This window comes from Anser brachyrhynchus (assembly GCF_964034855.1).
Source record: "Anser brachyrhynchus genome assembly, chromosome: 1".
Classification (NCBI taxonomy): domain Eukaryota; kingdom Metazoa; phylum Chordata; class Aves; order Anseriformes; family Anatidae; genus Anser; species Anser brachyrhynchus.
The window spans coordinates 96,695,686-96,718,211 of record NC_137694.1 but is presented as its reverse complement, the minus strand read 5'-3'; the positions used below and the strand labels follow the sequence as shown (position 1 = coordinate 96,718,211).

The window sequence follows — 22,526 nt, the reverse complement described above, 5'->3', positions numbered from 1 at the left end:
GATACAACTTTTTAAAATCATAATCAAGCTCTGGAAATTATTTATTCTCACCCTGGGTTTTTAAATAGACCTAAGTTTGGGTAAGTCATTATTTTTATTTCCAGGAAACTTCAGAAGTAGAACAAGCTTTTCAGAAAGCTGTTTTCTCATGCTTGAGAAAAAAATAACAATATAATTTTTTCATAAGTAAACCGAAAGTATATTTTCTGTCTATAAGTATGCATTATCAAAAGGTAGAAGGCAGACATTGTAGACTTGCAGAAACTTGTACCTTTTCTTTGTGTCTTGTCTACAAGGTTGAGTGCAGAGAGGCATCAGTGGTAAGAGGGATGAACACAAATCTTTGCAGGACCTTCATGGAAGTACAATGGATCATTTGAGGTGTGACCTCTGGATATTCTCACATGCAGTATGGCAATTTCAGTGCTACAGTTGACTGAAACTACTTAGTAAAGCACTGCACTTTCAGATGCAGGCATTTTTGCAGATGGGTTTGCACAGACAGAAAACGCATTTGTGTAAAATTAAATGCACTCTGTTTCTTAGATTTTCCTTGAATATATTATAGATAGGGTGTTGCAGTTTTCTGAAGTGTTCGGTGGTCTGGTGACAATTATTTTTTCTTTCTAAAGAAATGAGAAAAAAAATCATTAAAAACAACTTAGTTTTCAACATGTGAATTAAGAAAAAAAAATAGCCTCCGTGAGAACAATAGTCCATCCACTTACGTCTGTTTTTTACATTCTTTGCTGTAGTTGTAATGATGGATATTCTATTCTTGAGATGTTTGTTTTTTGAAACCAAGCCTATGTTGTTTCTTGATTATTTCCTGCATGACGTTTTAGCAACTTGGCATTGACTTCCCAGCTTAGACTGACTTTGAATTTCAGTGGCTAGTGGGGAAGTGGCATTTATTTTTTCAAGTACGAAAAATATTTTTTACCTTTGAATCAATTAAGGTAGAGGAGAAAGTGGACGGGATCTGGAATTCCTTTCTGACATTTTGATGCAGGAGTGAAGAGAAGGAGCTATAATTCACTGAAAAAAAAATAATCAAATGGCATAGCCAATCTTCGAGGAAGATCATAAATATCTCATACTACTGGAAAGAGTATTCCAGTAGTGTTCAGTAGACTTACATTAGTGTTGAATATCATCTTTGTACACAGGTCTTAATATTTTGAAAAAAAAGACATGAAGGAGTGTTTTTACTGCATTTGGGGATTTCCTTTCTTAATGAGTTAGAGAAAAGGTAATACTGTACTTACACTTAATCATTTCTAAGAGTAGTCCAGGAAATTTCAGGTTAATGAAACTACTTTCATACCAAGAAAACTGATGAATCAAGACTGTATACATTCATTTAATCCACTTATATAGTGATGATACAATGGACATTTACCAGCATGTCTGCTGTGAAGGAAAAACAAGCTTTACTGATCTTTGAGTTCTCTAAGTATGCTTTACATAAAGGAAGGTAAATCAGAGCCAGATAGTCTAATTCACTTGACCATCAATGCGTTCCTCAGAGGCCCTTGGTGTTCGGAAACCAAGATTTTCCTTCAGTGAATTAATTTGCATGTTTAGATCTGTGCAGCATAAGCATCTGCTTAGCTTTAATTTTTTTTTCCTGAACACTGGGCTGGAGACATGAGCATGTCAAATTAAAAGAGTTTTATAAGCCTTGGCATCCATCCTTGGGCCAGTTCTTGTCAATATTTTAATTAGTGACTGGAATGGGGAAGGACAGAGCATGCCCACTACCAAGCACCTACTGCAGTTTTGGAGGATATGATCAGAATTCAAAACTGCAGAAATAAAGCAATGTGAAAAAGAGGAAACTGAATATAAGCAGCTACACAGCGTGTCATGGAAAAGGGAAGACAAATACACAAATATGAAATAGTGGAGGGCAGGGTATCAATGGCAAGTCTGTAGAGAAGTGTTCAGAATAGGGATGTATCGTAAGTACAATCAGCATCATTAACGTTGGACACACTGTTTAGTTTAGGTTTATTTACAGTAACTTGTTCTGCTCAGTGCTGCAGAGATCCCAACTTGTGTACAACATGCAGTTTCTGGGCGCTTTGTTTCACGAATAATAAATGCAACTGACAGCAAAAAGAATAGGAGATTTAGACAAATTGATCTTTGATGGGAAGTTGAAAGGTTTAATTTACTGAAGCTAAGATGGAGAAGACAGAGATACACAGCTTTCCATATATAAGATAGAAAATATGTGCATGTTTATTCCTTCCAATGAAAGAAGATTTAATCTAATCATTATGGAAAACTCAGAAGTATATTGCTGGCTTGATAAATGGGGATGTAATGGAACCATTGTTACCCGAAGTTTTTGAGAACATTTTAGAAAAATTAAAAAAATACAGCCATACATAGTCTAACTTCACTGCACCTTGGAGCAAAAGATAAACTACCTAATAGGAGCCCAACCATATCCTGGGGTGCATCAAGCACGGCATTGCTAATCGGTCGAGGGAAGTGATTGTCCCGCTCTACTCTGCGCTGGTGCGGCCTCACCTCGAGCACTGTGTGCAGTTCTGGGCACCACAGTACAAAAAGGACATGAAACTGTTGGAGAGTGTACAGAGGAGGGTGACGAAGATCGTGAAGGGCCTAGAGGGTAAGACGTATGAGGAGTGGCTGAGGTCACTGGGCCTGTTCAGCCTGGAGAAGAGGCTGAGGGGGGACCTCATCGCAGTTTACAACTTCCTCACGAGGGGGAGTGGAGAGGCAGGTGACCTATTCTCTGTTATCACCAGTGACAGGACCCGTGGGAACGGTGTGAAGCTGAGGCAGGGGAAGTTTAGGCTGGACATCAGGAGGGGGTTCTTCACCGAGAGGGTGGTCGCACACTGGAACAGGCTCCCCAGTGAAGTAGTCACTGCACCAAGCCTGTCTGAATTTAAGAAGAGATTGGACTGTGCACTTAGTCACATGGTCTAAAATTTTGGGCAGACCTGTGCGGTGCCAGGAGTTGGACTTGATGATCCTTATGGGTCCCTTCCAACTCGGGATATTCTATGATTCTGTGATTCTAATATCTTGAAGTCCTTTCTTACTGCCTTTTTCAAATCTGTGCATGAGGAGAAATGCAAGGTATTGAGTCTTAAAAAGAGTCAAGACACAGAATGCAGCAGTATGCGAGTCTTTTGCCAAGGCAAAAATAAATGGTAGAGCATACGGTGTATTTACTATTGATCTAGGGCAGTGAGTTGGCAAACTTTCCACAGGAAGGGAAATACAAAATTAGTAAAGGCTGGAGCAGATTCTAGGGGATCTCTTGAGGATTTTAACCTCCAGAGTTGAGTTAATTGACAGAGCAATAGTAGATTAAAAATATTGTTTATAATTATGGGCAAATGCACAGTGCAAGGAATAATTTTAACCACTTCCTCTTTGTAATTGGAACCATTCATGAACAGTCCCATGCACAATGTTCAGTTAGGGATTAAAAAAAAAATCTGTAAGCATATGAATGGTTTGGATGGTTTGGATGATAATACTAAATGCTATCATATAAAACAGTGGTACAATCTCAATTAAAATATTATGTTTCATTTTGTTTATGCTCAGTAAATAAGCAAAAGTAAATTAAAATCATGATGCAAACGTTCTCCTAGCCAGAGTGATTGAGTATACTCTTTTCAAGTGAAAAAAATCACAGTGGATGTGAGAATGGAGTACAAAGCAATGAACAGCCCTAAAAAAAAAAAAGTAAAAAGAAAAACAAGATGAATATTTCCTTTTAAGTCTTCTAACACAAGAATAATGAAAGACAGAAACCTAAGCCTTTCTGTTTGTTTTGTTGTTTGTCAGTTTTTGTAAACATCAATTTGAGTTCATCATACCTGTTGCAGAGGTATTGATCTTTCCTTCTTAATCTTTCCTTTTTCTGCAGATTCTTTTCCCTAACATCATCCACTGCACAGCCAACTTGCTGGGCATTTTCTGTAGCCTGACAGTGATTTTGACTTGACTTTTTGTATAGGCCTTTGCATTTGAATTTCAAGTGTGATTCTTCTCATCTGTTCCCATGCAATAATAACTCCCAGAATTATTTATTTATTTATTCCTACAGGTTTTCATCATTTTGTGTGTCAGTGCCCTGCCTGGAACTCACAAGTGTGGTCTTCCCTCGTTTGTACTGCTTCAGAAAGTTGCATCAGGGATTAAATCTTTGGGTCTTTCACTCCCTTTGAATCTTTTTGTTGGCTCCTTTTCTCAGTCACATCACAAGCTTGGCCATTTGGGCTTCAGGGCCCCTAAGATTTACTCTCTCTCTGTCTAATTTTTCTTGTGCCATCTTCTATTCTCCAGTCAAGCAGTGGCAATATCTTTTATCTTCATCCTTTCATTATTTTCAAATGAATAATTTGTGAAGATTTTCACCAGATGTGCCCTTGTGTGTTGATAGAGTTCTCCATAAATATCTGTAAAGCTTCCCTTTAAACTACTTTTACATCTTCTTTAATGCAATGCCTAGAAAGAAATCAGGAGTGATGGAATATCTTGGATTCAATCACGATGAACAGTATTCTCCCATAATTTGCTTGTATATTCCTCTTTATCTTTTGTCAGTTTCCCCCTTGTTGTTAATCTGTGTAGCTTTTGAGCTTCCTATTTCTCTTCCATTTGCCCAGCATGAGGCTAGGAGACCAATAGCTGCAGATTATCACTACGGTTTTGGGGTGTCTAGAAAATGTGTGTTTATGTTGTTTAATGAGAATGCCCAGAGTTGCATTGTTCTAAAGTGGAAAAGCAAAAGAGAAGAGATAGATAAACTTTGCTCTTCAGAGGATAGGTTGGCCAACTGATAGGAAGAAATGCACTTTTTGAGAAAGATAGCTGTCGGCTTCCTCCTTTTGCACTGTTGACTGATCAAGTGAGAACTTCAACTGAAGTACATTAAGGAGGGCCAGCTCTGAGTCCCACTTTTTCTTCTTTGGAATTAAAAAAAGACTTTGTTCAGAGCCAAGCCTGAGACTCTGGGATGGGACCTTAAAGCTTGGCAACAAAGAATCAGATAACCTTTTTCATTTCATTATAATGTGAAGGAAAAGTGCATTTCAAAATGTCAAAAATCAGACATGAAATGAAATATCTACTTACACTTAGTACTATTTAAAGTATCCAGTACTGGTTACTTCTGAAAATATGTTATTGGATTAGGTAGATCATTGATACTATAGGTCATGGCAGTTTATATATTCCTTTGAAAAACCATTTGTTGTTCCTGAGAAATTATTTGTATTATTGGAAAGGTATTAAATAAATGACACATAGAGATTGAAATGAAGAAGCTAGTTCTTGACTTGCCTTGAAGGCAGTCTGTCTTACTTAATAAGCCTTTAACAGTGGAATGGTTAAACTGGGAAACAGGCCAAGAACCAAGGGAAGAGAACGTAATGTCCCTAGTCGTAGGGCTGGTGGTTGGTAGTGCCCTGGGACTGGCATATCTCGGGAACACAGCTGTTACATCCCAATAATTAAAATGCTGTTAGGTCAAAAGTGACTTTTGTGAACTGTTTTATTTTTATTTTATTCCAACCCACAATTCTGCAAAAAGTTGTAACATTTTTCGGTCTGATGTCTCCCCTGCTATTTTCTGCTCCTTAATGAAGAACAATTTTCAAATATTGTGTTGCAAAGAAACAAATTGTTGAAGATCAGTGTAACTGATGAGATCTTGGTGCCTTACCATTTTATCTGATTAAACTGTGTTGGGAGATTTTCTGTCCAGTATGAGGTGCATAAATAACATAATGCTGTCTAGGAGACGTAAAGTGCTCTCTCTTTCTGTCATTTGTTAGGATTAGTATTAAATTCCCCAGTTGTATTTAGTAATGCTTGTGATTCTTTTGTGTTTTGTGATTGAAAATTCATCATAATTAGTGCCTAATCTACAGCTTTGATTTGGGTTCTTACTCTAATCGCATTTTAAACATGCACTGGCCCTGCTTGAAGGGTCCTTAAAAAGTTGAAAAAGTTGTTTTTTCACTGCAGATCTGGATTTTAAAGTTGAAAACAAATTGTGGAAAGCTGCTGAAATGACGCTTTATCTAATTAGTTCCTCTTTCCCTCAGCCTTATCTGCCCACAAAGGAGAGTACATGTCCCAGTTCAGTCATGCAATTGGCTGAAAGCCTGAAACAGATCCCAGGCTGAACCTTGAGCTTGTGCTCTTCAGCTCTCTGGGGATTGCCTCCATGTTTTTTGTTCCTATTTCAGCCCAGGTAGAATTGGAAAGAAAAGCATCCCTAGGAGAAGTGGTGCTTGCGTTGCCTAAGCTGCGACAGTGGAGGCCAAGTCACTAGATTTGTAGATCTGCACTGCCATTGACAGCTCCCCAACCTTCTGTGCCTCGATTCCCACATTTGGGAATTGGAATTAACATCACATTTTGCAAACATAAATGAGATCTCATTTATGAGATCTTCCTCAAATCACTTTCATTTGAGCCTCTTCCTCAAATCATGAGCCTCTTCCTCAAATTACTTCGATTTTTATTTTTTTGTTGTTGTTTTAGCAAGACACCTGTCTGCATGCAATGGCTACAATAATTCTTGTGGTTAAGTCTTTTTAGTGCTGCAGTCCTGGGCAATCAACGTGCTCTGTTGCTCTGATGAGTGATAGTGAAGTAGGAATACAATGTAGAGGATGGTCTTGATAGGTTTCCTCTCTGCAGAGAAGAAAATACTTAACTTCAGTGGAGAAGCAGCCCAGAAAGCGAAATATTTCAGTCCCCTTTTGTTTCTCTAAAACATGGATTTTGCTTATAGTTCATAAAACTGTTGACGGTAAAAGTTCTGTAAAAAGCAGAATTCCTTCTTACCCCAGAACCTGATAGCTGATGAGTATTTTAATCACAGTTCTTGCCAGCTGTGAAGGCCTATGCAAGTGGGCCATTCTTTACTGATACAGCCTAAAATGGAGATCTGCAGCTGTCAGGCAGAGCATCTTTCTCATGCCAAGGTAACTTTGTCCCTGCAAGTGGTGATTGCCATTTGCCTGCCACTGTCCTTTCCTCCATCTCTGTTGGTTTCTTGTGAAGCAGTAGCTGTTAACTGGAGCAGTGGGTCTGAAGAAAGAGAATGAGGAAATCTTTATGTTCTGTCACAGATTACTTTTTTTATATGTTTATTTCCTGGGTGATGCCCAGCCTCACCATTCATCCCTGAAGTCAAGAATTTTAGGCTTGCTGCCTCCTTGAAACCGATGTGTGGAAGTGCTGAGTTGCTCAGCCTTTTCTGCAGTGCAGACAAAGAGAAACCAGAGGTCTGGTTTCTCTCTGACATGTTTTTTCATTTCCTCTGAAAACTTGTTCGAGTCCCTTCATTTCACCGGTGCAGTTTTTTTTTAATTGATTTTTTTCCCTTGAAAAATAGGAGAAACATATTTACCCAATTTTACAGGAGAGTTACAAGGAAACTTTTGTCAGTATGAGTGAGCTGTGATGTAACAAAATACTGAGACAATGGGAACCATGCCTGGCTATGTTCTATGTTTTGTAAGCCTAAAATGCTGTGTGGATTAAGTACATATGCAAATCTCAGGCTTACCTGTTAGTGGTTTGATGATTTTTTTTGGAACAAGTATGCATTGTTTTATATGGGAAAGGTTTCGGTTTTCTTTTTTTTTTTTATTTTTATTTCTTTTTACTTAATCCTTAATGTGAAAGTATTGTGGCAAATACTGCAGGTACAGCTTTTTTCATTTTCATTTGTAAATAAAATTTTTAGAAGATCTCCAGCTATCTATTCTATTTACTCAGAGCTTCCACTGACCTTTCAATGTGTAGGAAGCTCACCAATCCTATGCTACAGATTTTAGCAGACTGTGTACAGTTCAGGTCTTCAGCATGCCAGAACCTAGATAGTGTTCTAACCTTTGTATTATACTAATTTATTAAATTTATGCAGTGCTACAAAAAAAAAAAGTTCAATTTAAAGTCTAGTTAACAAAAGGATTTAATGACTAGGAGTCAAATCTTGTTGTCGTTCATTACAGAATATTCTTCTATCGTTAACTCTGCTCTGAATTAATGTCCAGAAATTTATAGTTGCTCACAATTTTTACTAGAGGACAAACATTTATGCTCTAAAAAAACACTGATCCTATAAAATTCTTTCATGTGGAGTACTGTGCTTGGCTGACATGATCTAAAATACACGTTTAGTGGAAAATCAGTGGTTCTTGTTCTCCTAAGTTTAGTGTTTTGCTTTTTACAATGTCATTCAGCCTTTGAGGATGCATTCTGGGTAGTATAAAATAAACAGTATGATCACCAGTAACATATTTGTGAGTTACAACCTTAGAAACAGTAGGTTATTTTTCACTAATGTGCTTTTCCCATAGAAGACATGAATTTTTGTGATGTTTTATTGACAATATTTATCATTGTCCTGCATTGTTTTTAGTTCAAAATTGGACCCTCTGGTGAACACTGTACAAAGACAGCAAAATAGGTAGCCTGTGCCCTGAACTGATTGCTTTTTAAGCTGCAATATTGACATTGGAACATTAAATATATAAATCTTGACCTAAAAGCTCCTGGGTATTTTGCAGTTGATCTTAGAAAAGCAAAGACTTCACTAACTACCTTTTTTGGTAGGACATAATGAATCATGTCATTTCAACACCTGAATGGGATTTAGTTGTTTGAAGTCATCACTGCATCACTTTAGATAGGAAATGCAGATATTATAAATTTATAATTGTAAATTTAGATAGAGTATTTAGGTAGTGAGCTCTGCTTTCTGCTTCCCTTCCCAGCATTATACAAGCACTGTTTTTTGTTTGAAAATAATTAGTATGGTGGCATAAATACCTTCCAACTGTAAATTCTTTTTTTTTTTTTTTAATTGAGTACTGTTGTTTGTGTTTTTCTTCAGGCCTAGCTGGAAAGATTATAAAAGCCATCATTAACGAAGGATTTCAGATCTCAGCTTTACAGATGGTAGGTTTTCTTTCGTATATGTTTCTTTGATAAATAGAGGCTGGAGAAGTGCTGTGTGCACTTCACAGCAATGCACAGGTGTTTTCCTGCAATACAAAACCCTTGTGCGGACTGTGTAGCACTGTTTTGGGATTGGCACTGTCCTTGTGATATTTGTGTTTTATTGTTTGATTGATCAGCTGATCTATTTCTCCTTGCTGGTTGACCTTGAGCCAAGACACTGTACCTTTCTGTGTCTCAGTTTCCTATGGTTAGAAGGGAAATAATGATGTTGGTCTTTTCTGGAGCAACTGGGGATATCTTTACAAAATGCAATAGTTAAGATTAGGGAAATAATTGTTAATATAATTCCCCATTTTTTAAAATATATAGTTAGCATGAATTTATGGGAGGGTTTTCAAAGATACGTAAAGGATTGACACCCTCATCACTATCAGAATTTAAAGGATGTTGGCACAGAGATTGTTCCTGTGAGTATCCCTTTAAGTTCTGCTCTTTGTATTTTGTGGTAGTCCTTAGAACTGAAATCCCCTCATGACTCAAATCCCCACTGCAAATGAAGGACAGCCCCATCCCTTTACTATGCAACAAACAGGTCCTCTTGTACATCTTAGTGGCATTAGTCAGCACTGCAAATTAAATACAATTTCAACTTATGTTTAGGGTAGAAAATGATACTGTATGCTCTTTTGTATGTAGCAACATTGGCTAAATGTTGATGCTAATAAACATCATATTGCAGCTGTAAAGCCATTCCTTTTATCTAGTGAAACTTAAAAGAGTACTCCAAATTCTGGCTTGTTAAGAAGGGGTGTCTGTCTATTTTTGTTTTTCATTTAAAGCAAATGGCTAACATTTTTGTTTTCTTAGTTCAACATGGAGCGTGCAAATGTGGAGGAATTTTATGAGATTTACAAAGGTGTTGTTGCTGAATATATGGTAAGCGTAAGTTTGAGAAGAATATTTAAAAATAAAGTATGATTAAACAAGGAAGTGTTCACATCTGTCCATTTTCGTGACTGTGATAGGATTTTCTTTAGAAACTTGTGTTTGTCCAGTTCTAGCTTGTTCTGAAATAACCTAACTCATCTTGGAAAGTATGCTACATGTGTTGTAGGAAAGGAGACTCCTGTGTGAAAATTGTTGAGCCAAGGAATTTGTAAAATACAACAGAGTAAAAAAAAAAAATCAGATAAATTATTTTATTGTGGTAGAGCTATAAGAATGTATCACACATGTATCTTTGGTCAGTTTGATATTGCAATAGTGGCTTGGACCAGAATAAGTATTTATTATTTTGTTTACAGTGGGGATGCTGTATTTGAATGCTTTCCTAATGACGTTTTGAGACATTCTTAAATTTATTGATCTGACTTCTGTGGATCTTCAGAAAATTTAAGAAGCTAAGGATATAGTGTAATCCTAGTGGACATCTAAGTATAGAGATATATATAAGACCCTGTATATATTTATGAGACCCTGTATATATATATATATATATATATATATAAAAGACCCTGTATATTATTATGATTTGTTGTACTGCAACATAAAACTTCTGATGGCAGATGGAACAACAGGAATGCAGGAAGTCAACTTTGTTTTTCTGTATCACCTTCTGTCAGAATTGTCGTTAATTTTGCAGATCATAGCAAGTTTAGTTTCACTCTCATGCTATGTACTATGCAAGTTATCTTTAATTTATAAATAGTTAAATTATTAAAAGTTTTCTCTGCAGTTACAAATATTGCTCCAAACAATTACTAATATTACTGTGACAATGTGACTTTTTTTTTCCTTTATGACCATTGAGTCCAACTTACTTCAACAGAGTTTGTAAATTCCTCTTTGGATAGTTTATGAACTCTAAGTTAACTATCAGATTAGGAAATGCTTATAAAGTTTCCTCTGCTAACACCCTTTGAACCAAGAACCCAAGGCAGTTTGGACAGGGAGACTTGGAGGTAAGTAGCAGAACTCAAACATGGTGGTATTGGACCAGTATTTCAAGACCCAAAGAATCCTCTGGTGCTGCAAAAGTCTGTACTTTGAACCAAATTGGAAATCTCGACCATTTTCTGCAATTTTGTACAAACTCCAACCCCCAAATAAATTGCAAATTTATATAATTTGATTGGAGACTTACTCAGAAGGGAAAGTGGCATTTAAACAGGGTAAGTCAATAAAGACGCTATGTTTCAGATGAGATTTGAAGAAAAGTAAGAATCTGGGGCTCTGTCCTGCAAGCCATATGTGCTTGACGCACTCAGTTGAAATTAATGGGATATCTTCATGCACTCAGGGTATCTGTGAAACAGGAAAACGTGGGAAAGCTAATCATGATGGTAAAGGGATCCAGAGAAGGCGCATATGGGAACAGCAATAGATACTGTCAGTGCAGGCCAAATAGGAAGATGTGCAATAGGGTATTGAAGAAAGAACATGACCTCTTATGTCTGTGACTCAGAACCGTCTGTTTTGATCTGAATTTTATTTATAACTTTCAAATAACTCAGTGCAGAAACAGAAGATACATATCATCCTGAAACCCTTTTCAGAAAATGTACTCCTATTTCTTCTGGTTACTCCTTGTAGGTGAGGTTAAGGCTTGACATTTTGTATATAAAGCGGTTCTCTGGGAAAAGAGAATGCTGAACAGTTGCTAAAATGAAAAAAAAAATCAGCTTTCTTAGTTTCTCCTCTAATCAATAGGTCGTACATAGGTAACAGATATTTAGGTAACAGAATTCAGAGAAATCATACAGAGTAATGACTTTATGGCAACTTACTGCTTCTAAACAGGAACAAATATATTGCTCTTTGCCTGTTGTTTTTATAAAAGTGTCCATTGGTGATGAGGCCATGTTTTTAAGTCAAATATTTATTCTTTTTTTGTAAAACATGAAACTAGCCTGCTCTCTATTCACATCACAGAAAATATCACAGGAATATTTCTACCTACATTTCCTAGGATCAAGCTGATGATAGAGGCACTTAGCTAAAATTCTTTCCCATTGATTTCAGAGTAGTGAGATTAAGCATGTGCATTCAGTGTGATATTCGTTACAAAAATACCAGTTCTTTGGAACAATTTTGCTCAGATTTGTTTCCTTCTTTTTTCTTTTCCAGGAAATGGTTACAGAGTTGTGTTCAGGCCCTTGCATAGCAATGGAGATTATACAGCCTGAACCTCCAAAAACGTTCAGAGACTTCTGTGGTCCTTCTGATCCTGTAAGTACTTGCTTGAGTGATAAAGAATACTAAAAAAAAATGATGCACTGCCTATGTGAATTAAAATATCACAGCATGGTATGGCTGCCATGTACTTCCTGCATTTCCTCGAAGCATGTGAGCATTACCTTATGGAAGTGAAATGATATATTCTGGATCAGTTTGCAAATCCTCTGATCTTACCTAAACCAGATGATAAATTACCATGATGATATTTATGTGAAAAGAAAGCCATTTAGGCAAAAATCTTGGTTAAAGATTCTTAAATATTCTAACACAAGGCTTCAGAGCCCTAGAACAAATAGTTATTGCTTTTGCATGCCAGTGTAAACCAAATGTTAGCCACTGCAGTCTGTGGCATTGTCCTAGGACAGAAGCGTAAAAGGAGAATCAGTTTCAGTGGTTTTGGAAGGAACCAAACAAAAAATGATGTAAAACTTATTGTAGCTGTTTGCTATGCTAATGCTTCTAGCTTTTATTTTTCATTTGGTGAGGTAAGTAATTGGATATGCATGATACTGTAAGCAATCTGGAGACGAACGTAAATGCTGTCTCAAAGGGTTTGCCATTTTTTGTTAAATAATGAAGGCCATACAGAAACCATGAAGCGAAATATAAAGATGGAGGCAATGAAGTCACATCGGATGATATGATTTGATGTTTTAGTTGCAGACAGGGTGGGTTTACCAGTTTCCATGGAAAAAAAACCACACACGTTTAGATTAGAAAGGCAGAGCAAGTTGTTTGTGATGTATTTCTCTTCAGACCTGCAGTTTTCATTACAGAAAGAATGAGTTGAAGGCATTGTCCAAGCCTGTTTTTCCTTTTCTGTTTGGTCGCATTAAGTGTTTCAAATGTTCCTGTGTTGGGTTAGCATCTTGCAAATAGAGCATGTAACATATTTTATCTCACTTAGTTTTAACTGCAGAATGATGTATCAGTAGTAATGTGCCTGCTATGGTCATTTCAGATTTTTTTCAAATTCCATGTTTTAAGGTTTCTGGTCTTTAAAACTTTCGAAGATACAGTTGCTTTATTTGCACCTATTATATCTTTTTCATGTTTCTTCTAGTTTAATGCCTGATATGTTAAAATTGGAATATATACACAAACATGACAGCTGCTTTAAGTTACTAAAGACAAGTGCACCTATACAAGGGGAATTTATTTTCACTTGCTATATCCCATGAAAAGTTCCATCATAGCCATACAACGTGTGTGGCAGAAGGAGTTGTTAACGAGTTGAGGAACTGAGGGGTGTATAGACTGATGGCTTCTGTGGGTAGCATAGGAAAACAGCAAAGGAGGGAACTAAATTCCTTTTTCCCACATTTTTTGCTAGTGACCTACCTATGCTGTTTGCCTTTCTCTCTTAACGTTTAAATGTGTGACCTGTGAAGTAAGAATGAGTACCCTCCTGCTTCCAGTGGAAGCAGATGTCTATAAGTTTTGGACACTGACATCGTAGCAGTTGCGCTAATGTATGTTTGGAAGACAGGCAGCTGTTATACATTTCTCTGTACTGTTTTCTATAAGAATTCCAAGCTAATTGATTCCTCAGGCACTTAAAGTGCATATATAGTGACTACACCTCTTTTCAAGAGTGGTCTTTGCCTGAAATTTATGTATCTCTTCGGATAGTGTGTGTAGCTTGTCCTTGAGGAAGAGGTGGCTAAGATATCTCCGTGGACTTTTGACATTCTCAACTTGTATTGTCAGAGAAGCTCCTGACTGAATTCCGTAGTCAAAATACCTGTCTCAAACAGAGGTAGCAGGAACCATAACAGCAGTTACATTATGTGGCAAGGTTATATACAGACTGTTAAGATACCACAAACTTGATGTTCTAGTGGTTAAGTAAGTATACGTATCATGCAAATAGTGTGTTAGCATAGAGGGATCTGGATCTGTCTGTAACTTTTTTGATTTATATATGCTGGATCCTGATGCGTATACAGGCTGTTTATAAATGCAGGTGAAGACCAGTTTGTACCTGTAGTACAGAATGTATCTGATTGGGTCACTTTGGCTCCTGTTGCATAGTGCCCTATTTGGCATGTAGTGCCATTGAAATCACCGTGATTGCTCTCAAAGCAAGGTCCTATTAGAAGTGAGTAAAGGTGTTGGAATTTGACTTATATAATGAACCTCTTCTCAGTCACATGTGCTGTTAATTATATCTCAGATACACTGCAAATGTAATAAGCACTTTGTGGCAACTCAGGTATTATAACTGGGTTGGAGTAGTCAGCCCTCTCAGTCTGTCCTTGGTTTTCCAGGGAAATAGTTGGGAAACACCTCAATAAAAGGCTTCCAAAGAAAGGTGATACAAATTTTCCCAAATCAAAGCAAGATGTCAATAGAAGTAGGTCTGGCTATGTCCAAGCCCCTGGTATTTAAGGCTGAAAAAAGAATCAGAGATGTTCCATTTTGAGCATTATATTTTATTTTAGCAATCTATACCAAGCGTAAAATGCTAAAAATGAAAGGGGGCTTTGTGCTATTTTCTTTAACTGGGTAATATTTTGTTAATACCACAGGTCAGTCAAGCTCTCTACCAAAAATATCCTGCATTATAAAACAGCTTATAAATACTTTATTAAAATGTCTCATGGGGTAGTGGGGAGGACTGCTAACCAAAAAAAAACTGTTTTGAGCTTTTTTGTAGTAGTGTATGAACAGTCTATGAAATCTGGAAAGTGGGATAAAGATATTTGTCTGTAAGGAGCTGTGCTAGACGTGCTCACTCTCAAAATTACTGTCCCTGCCTTGATGGAAGGGATCAGTGCCCCAGGTTCCACACTCATGGTGTGTGTGTCCCTGCTGGGTAGCGGATGGGCTAGGAGTAATGCTTTTCTGCAGATCTTGCTGCTTCTTGCATTAGCATACGCTGTCACGTTTCTGATGAGTGGCTGGCTGGATCATTGCACTTTTGGTGAACTGTCAGTGTCTTTATACTTGGCTTAACCTTCTGGAGTGCAGACAGATTTTTTCTGGTTTTGGTGGTCTCATCGGAGGCCTTCCTGTACTCTCACATCAGCTGTGGTGCTTGTTGTCTTCTCTTCTGGTTGCAGGCCTCTAGCTTAGCTGTTCCTCACAGTCGGATCCCAGACTGCTTGTGTAGCTTGAGCTTGAATTCTCTTTGCACCTGGTTTTCTCTGTCCTGGAAGGACTCTGTACCTGATGCGTAGGGCTTAGAAATGGAAGGCTCACTCCACATCTACTGTAATAAACAAGTATTCATAACTTGTATGTTGTTGGAGCAACCCTATAAAGGCCAGTAGGCTATTCTGATCCCTATCTTGAAAATGCTGTTTCTTTATGATGTTAATATGTACTGTTTAAACAAAAAAAAAGGTCTCTGAATTCCATGCCAGACTCTAGCTTTTCAAGGAGGGAAAGCCCCCAAAGCTAGGAGGTATGACGTATCAATGTCCTATGAGCAGCTGAGCACTTTTATTTAGATAGTTGAATTTCAAGTGGAAATGGGATTTCTGAAATGGCTTTGAGTTCCACAGATTTTCCATGGTGTCTGAATCAATCAAGCCCCTTTTCAAAATATACTATCAAATCTTGCTATGCAGATTATTAAACTATGTTTGTTTTTTTTTTATGTTGGTTGCTTTTATCTCACTCTGTTTCTGCTGGTGTGGTTCTCAAGTTAAAAGAAAAAAATACACCTATGGCAAAGAGGTAACTACTCTAGAAAGCTAGGAAGAGGAGTTGAAAAGTTAATTAAATCAGATTAATAGAGCACACAAGACTTTTGAACTTTCACTGCATGCTATCACTGAGAAATAAAAGAGTTGCTAACTGCAACCAAAGTTAAACAGAAAAGAAGCTTCTTGAGAAATGATAGTGCTTGGAGGAGTACGGGTAAATGCAGCACAGTGTGCCTTATCAAGAGTGCTCTTTTGTTTAAATACAGTAGGAAAAGGAAAACAAAACTATTTTACAGTGAATTGAGAATAGAGAAGAAAATGTGGAGGGCTGCTGGGAAGAGTAAAAGGGCATGGGTGTCTGTTATTTCACAGGGATCAGGAAGCACAAGCTAGTGCAGAAAACCTCAACCTCGTCACAGGGGGACAGTGGCCAGGGAATTCTGTCCCTGCTTGAGTTTGATGGCACTAATGAATGTTTCAACTGATTGGTGTTTGTGTATTTTTGGCCTCTGGAGCACATAGAGGCCTTTTATTAATACCTAGATCTGAAGCTACAACTTCTATGTCACATCTTCTTTATTTTATGTTGAAATAGCTGCTGATAGCATATTATCATGGAATTGTTGAGGAGATTACTTAATATTCATAAAACATTTGTAAAATACAGTAGAAATGGAAATACTGCTTTTATTTTTTGTTCTTACCTTTTTCTTTTTCTTTTTTTTTTTTTTTAACTTTCCTCATACACAATGAAAAGGGGGGTTATAACATGTGATTCAAGGAGTATGCATAAGCTACATGCTCCTGGCTGATTGCATAATTTTCAGTAATCTTAAGAGCTTTTAGTTAGGACTGTCAGTACACTAAAAGTGACTCAAGTACCTTCTGCTGTGAAATATTAAAGTGATGGGATGTGGTGCAATATTTCTGCATGCAGTGGGCTGAAAAAGGATTTTCATATACTTGCATTGGAACCTAACCTGCATTCTTTTTATGTTGGGGATTTGCAATTTTAAGTGTAATAGTGCATTAATAGTCTTCTGTACTTTTGCATCAGTGACAAAAGCTGAAAGGGAGATTAGATGGTTTAAAACAAAGCAGTGAACCGAAAGAGCTGAAGTCTGCTTTAGCTCCATTCCTGACCTCACTGTGTGACCTTGGACAAAAGGTTCAATATGTTTCTGCCTCAGTTATCACATCAGTTAAATAGGATAACAGTATGAGCCAAACAGCACTGTTGCTGTAAGATTTTCATTTTGCATAGCCCTCCTGTGAATGTCTAGCACTGAAAAAGATCTACTTATGTAGGCCAAAAAATGTTCATGTTCAACCAATTATTAGGACCACAACATTTTTATATCACATCACATAAAAACTAGTTCAGAGGAAAATGTAATGAAATACAAAGACTATTTTTGAGATGTCAAGTATGCCTTTTCTGGTAATACCTTTATAGCTGTTTCAGTGTGGGTTCTGATTCTCCCGGTAGCCTGGTGAATCTTGATCAGAGTGTTGACAGTGAAGTGCATAATGCCTTTCAAGAGAAGTAAGATTTATTAACCTAATCTCTGATGAAGACTTTCATATCATCAATTACCTGCTCAGATAGCCTGAGTCATGTAATAATAATAAAAATTTTCATTCAATGCCAGACCATTATCAGCTAGAGTAGCAAACAGATCGATACCAGTTACGATACCCTGCTGTCTAAGCCTGCAATGGGAAAGACATGATTGAATTGCTGAGATGTTATTCAGGGTCAGTCATCTGACTCTGTCCTTTCAGTTTTTATTCTCCACGTCAGCTTTTGCAGGTCTAATGAAAATGTGACATAGACTGGGCTGAGGCCTGTTAGTTGGTGGACATGATAATTTTTGACTGAGAGAGAGTCTGTAGAGGGAGATTTTTCCCTCTGGTGCTTTTGCTGAGCTGACACTGCTGGTTCATAAAGCCCAAAGTCTCAGTGAGCTCACGACTTGTCCTTTATTCTGTGTCACCCCTCTGTGTGTTGGGGGCTTGTTAAGACGCTATCTAGAAGAAAGGAAGTGTTAAGACTGCTGCGCACTGATGATCCATTAATGAGCTGTAATGTGACTATAACCATGAGCTGCCACCACTGCTTTAGACTAAGCCAGATGTATTGGTGTATGGTGTGAAATTTACCTCCAAAAGTGTTGCAACTTGTCGGTCAGGCCCATATCTCTGTGGATGCCAAACCCCAGGCCTGTGGCAGTGGTTTGCTTTCCCTGGTTTAAAAGGGATAGAGTCTACCCTGGCTGTACCAGAAACCAGGCTGATATGTAAATGTCATGTTTGTTCTTCCCTTCAAAGCTGGATGTAGCCCTGTGAGCAGCTGAGAATTAAGAATCCCCAAAAAAATATTTTTCAGGCATGAAGGCAGTGTTCAGAGTAACTTTTCCTGATGTATTCCTCTTGCTTCTAGGTGGGTATTGCAAAGGTCTGCCAGCACCCTGGCGCCCTCCCCCCCGAATGTATGGTTTTATCGTGTGTGTGTGTGCTTTGTAGTGGCAGGGATGCAGAATCTGGTTATAGTTTTGAGGTGGCTGGGCTCTGCTTCTTATGTACTGACTTCTCAAAGTCACTTTTTGCAGGTGACAGGAAGTCCTCTGATAGGTAGAGGGACTTCAGGCTCACTGAAATAGGCCTTTGTGGGGAGATCAGAACGAAAATCAGAAGACTAGTGGTGGAGGAGCCTTTTGCTTGCAGATACTGCTTTAAATGTGGCTTGTTACTGCCCAGAGGTTGCTGTCATATGATAGCTGTTCGGTGTCATGTGGAAATGGAGTTTGTAGGCTCATGTTGATTCTTGATGCATGCATGTTGAAAACTGCTGTTTTTAGTGGTGATTGGCGATCACCATCAGGATATTGAATACTGACAGAGCCCTCCAGACTGAGCTCTGACTTCCATCCAATGTGACTGAGGCATGTTGGCAAGGTTACGGTTTGAACAAAACTTCTATCTGCCACTCCTTGTCTGAGGCTCCAGAGCTACCAGACTTGACAGCGTCAACAGTGTGACATTTTCTGCCTAAATAAATTCTAGATGGGAGGTCACTGTACTTAGATTCAGTGGTCACAAATTGCAATCATTTGGTAAAATAGATAATAAGAAGTATTGCGTGGTCTGATATCAAGCCCACTACCATCACAGAGGCATGACGCTGAGGGAGTCTGCTGGTTTCATTATCTGGAGGGAAGATTCTGAGGACTTCTGGAAGACTGCAACTAGAATACATTTGCATCTTGTTTTGTGGTTGCTGCTTTATTTTTTTTCCCCTCAGTTGCAAACAAAGCCCATCTAGCCTATGTAGGTTCTTTTTACATAGTTTCCTTTGCTATCTATCAGTATGAGATTTTAATGTCGCCTGATGACAAAGACCCCTTCTTAACTGCAGTTTCTGGACATCTTCAATAAGTTACCAACGTTTTGTCAATGGTTCCGTGTGTCCTCCTGGAAAGCAGCATCAACTTAAGAAGCCTCAGGGTTCCCATCTGCATTCCCATCCTTTCCTTATGTCAGGTTGTCTCCAGCTTTGAACAGGGCTCCTCATGCCTGGTCCCAGGCTGGAATAAATAGCTTGCCTTATTTTAGCAAGAGGAGGGAAGCTGAACATGAGCCCAGAGACTGAAGGAAAACAGGGTTGTACCACAAGGCATTAGCAGCACTGGTTGCTGATCCTCATTGACTTGCAGCCATAGAGACCTCCTACCTAGCCCCGGTATGCGTAACATGCCAAAGTATCCTGAAGCTAGGTTTATAAACTTTTCCCTATGAAGCATTTTAAGGCTAGGCATTTTTATAAAGAATTAAGCCACATTTAGAATATTTACTAAGAAAATTTAATTTATTGGTTAAGAGCTTTGTTCCTTTCAGCTCTGCAGGTGCTTCACAGATAAATGTGAAGACATTCAGGCTAATCTGAAATCACAAAGATTTAACTGTATCTATAGGTAGGTGTGAAAGAAATCTTTAAGGATGTCTCAGGGATCGTAAAGGCTCCCTTTACACTCAGACAGTGCATCTCAAAGTAGTAGGTGGGTGTTATTAAAAATGTGATTTTTTAGGCTTCTTTGGTGAATACAGGATTTTTATAAATGCTGTGAGTTATATAAATTTGTCTACTCAGCCTTTAGGAGGTGGATTTTTTTAATCATGAGGAGTTTTGATTGTAACTCTCCATCTGCAAATCTTATTTTACAAAATTAATGTTTCCGTACCCTGTTTGTGCTTTATCTTTCTGTTTAGGTTCGCATCGAGCTTTCAGTATATGCAATGTTCTAGAGAGTGGTGTTACAGATTTAGTATATAATATAGATGGATCACATTTTATTTAAATTTTTAAATGCTCGTCTTGCCTAGCTTCTTTCATGATTTGCTGTTTTTTTGTTGTTTTGTTTTGTTTATTTAAATAATGCTAGCTAATACCTTTCAAAATACTGTATGTTTATTGTTTCTCTTCTTGCATATCTTAGCTGGATTAAGGAGAGAGGTTTTGTTTCTCACTACTGTAGAAAAAGAGGTAGGCTTTTGACTACCAGGTGACTACCACGTGACACCAGCCTGATATAGACAAATACATGATGTACTTTTACCACTGGTAGGCTGATCAAAGGCAACCTACAGGGTTCTCTCCAGGGCTTGTTTCTCCCAGCTACACTGGGTTAAAGCGTGTCTTACTTTGCTTGTGGTAGGCTTTTAACACTTCTTTTTCTAAAAAGAAATATATTCTTCCCCCTTGTGAAAAAACAGTCTTTGCCAATAAGACACAGAGGTGGTCATCAGAATTCCCAGGCTATAGTCTCTTCCTGCAGTCACAAGAGGTCCACCTTCCTTGGTGATCCCTTCCCTTCCCTTCCCTTCCCTTCCCTTCCCTTCCCTTCCCTTCCCTTCCCTTCCCTTCCCTTCCCTTCCCTTCCCTTCCCTTCCCTTCCCTTCCCTTCCCTTCCCTTCCCTTCCCTTCCCTTCCCTTCCCTTCCCTTCCCTTCCCTTCCCTTCCCTTCCCTTCCCTTCCCTTCCCTTCCCTTCCCTTCCCTTCCCTTCCCTTCCCTTCCCTTCCCTTCCCTTCCCTTCCCTTCCCTTCCCTTCCCTTCCCTTCCCTTCCCTTCCCTTCCCTTCCCTTCCCTTCCCTTCCCTTCCCTTCCCTTCCCTTCCCTTCCCTTCCCTTCCCTTCCCTTCCCTTCCCTTCCCTTCCCTTCCCTTCCCTTCCCTTCCCTTCCCTTCCCTTCCCTTCCCTTCCCTTCCCTTCCCTTCCCTTCCCTTCCCTTCCCTTCCCTTCCCTTCCCTTCCCTTCCCTTCCCTTCCCTTCCCTTCCCTTCCCTTCCCTTCCCTTCCCTTCCCTTCCCTTCCCTTCCCTTCCCTTCCCTTCCCTTCCCTTCCCTTCCCTTCCCTTCCCTTCCCTTCCCTTCCCTTCCCTTCCCTTCCCTTCCCTTCCCTTCCCTTCCCTTCCCTTCCCTTCCCTTCCCTTCCCTTCCCTTCCCTTCCCTTCCCTTCCCTTCCCTTCCCTTCCCTTCCCTTCCCTTCCCTTCCCTTCCCTTCCCTTCCCTTCCCTTCCCTTCCCTTCCCTTCCCTTCCCTTCCCTTCCCTTCCCTTCCCTTCCCTTCCCTTCCCTTCCCTTCCCTTCCCTTCCCTTCCCTTCCCTTCCCTTCCCTCTCTTATCTGCTGAGGTTTCTGAGAACAGATTCATTGAAATACTCAGTCCATAAAAGCACAAGTTAAGAGACTTCTTGAGAACACGCTTGGATCTGGGTTAGTTTCAGTCTAAGCTGTTGGTTTCTTTGTTTCCCTTGTATTCTATTTGATTACAGCAGGCAGCAAATCACTCTTTTACATCGAACAGTAATGTTTTTGAATATATGAAAGTTAATCCCTGAAAAGAGGCATTTAAGCAAAAAATAAAATTCCATATGACCTCAGTCCTTTCTTGGAAAAAGGGAGCAGTGTTTTCAGAAGATATGGGAAATGCTGACGTCACTCTGTCTGGGAAAGAAAATGGTACTGTTACTGTACTAAACTCTTTTTTCCTTCTCCAGTTTCTTAGTAAAGAACAGATATACATCCTGGTCACAGTGACCTTGTGTTTTTGCAAATTCTTTGATTTGAATAGATTAAAAGCATTTGCCTCCATGCCTGATTCAGGCTTTTGTTGACTGTAGATAGGCTTGTCCTTCACTCAGATTCTTCATAACTAAAGGCTGGAGCACAGTTTGGTAGTGCTGTTATGTATACTTCAATTTGTGAAGTAACATGAATTATATCTCCAGTAAAAAACAACGTAAGAAAATAATATGCCAAGCTGGCACTTTGCCAGCCTGCAAGGGTTTTTTTCCAGAGCTCTGTACAAGGCTGTTAGAAAGAGTCAGTGCACGGAGGTGCTTGTTAATAATGTACAATACAGGAAGTTATAAAAACACAGGGAAAGGGCAGTAGTGCACTTACTTTTCCATATACCCATGATGATGGGGTGAGCTTGTGTATCCTGAAGTTGACTGCAGCTGTCCTAAAAGATTTCATGTGTTTCAGTTGGCAGCTTATCAGTAAGCAATTCTTGGATGTACATGACTTTTCTTGTTTTTTCTTTTTTAAGATCCCTTGGGATAAACAGGTGGAGAGGATGATCAGACTTATGAAACT

At 38.7% G+C, this 22,526-nt stretch overlaps 1 protein-coding gene across 7 annotated transcripts in view; it reads left to right on the top strand.

The window, feature by feature from the left end:
• The window catches only part of NME7 (NME/NM23 family member 7), a 96,878-nt gene that overhangs the window by 43,449 nt on the left and 30,903 nt on the right, over positions 1-22,526 (top strand). For all 7 annotated transcript variants that reach the window (XM_080566317.1, XM_080566320.1, XM_080566314.1 and 4 more), the window contains 3 exons: positions 8,915-8,979; positions 9,850-9,918; positions 12,109-12,210. In XM_080566317.1, the coding sequence (XP_080422443.1) occupies positions 8,915-8,979; positions 9,850-9,918; positions 12,109-12,210 (236 nt within the window). The remainder of the gene's footprint in view (positions 1-8,914; positions 8,980-9,849; positions 9,919-12,108; positions 12,211-22,526) is intronic.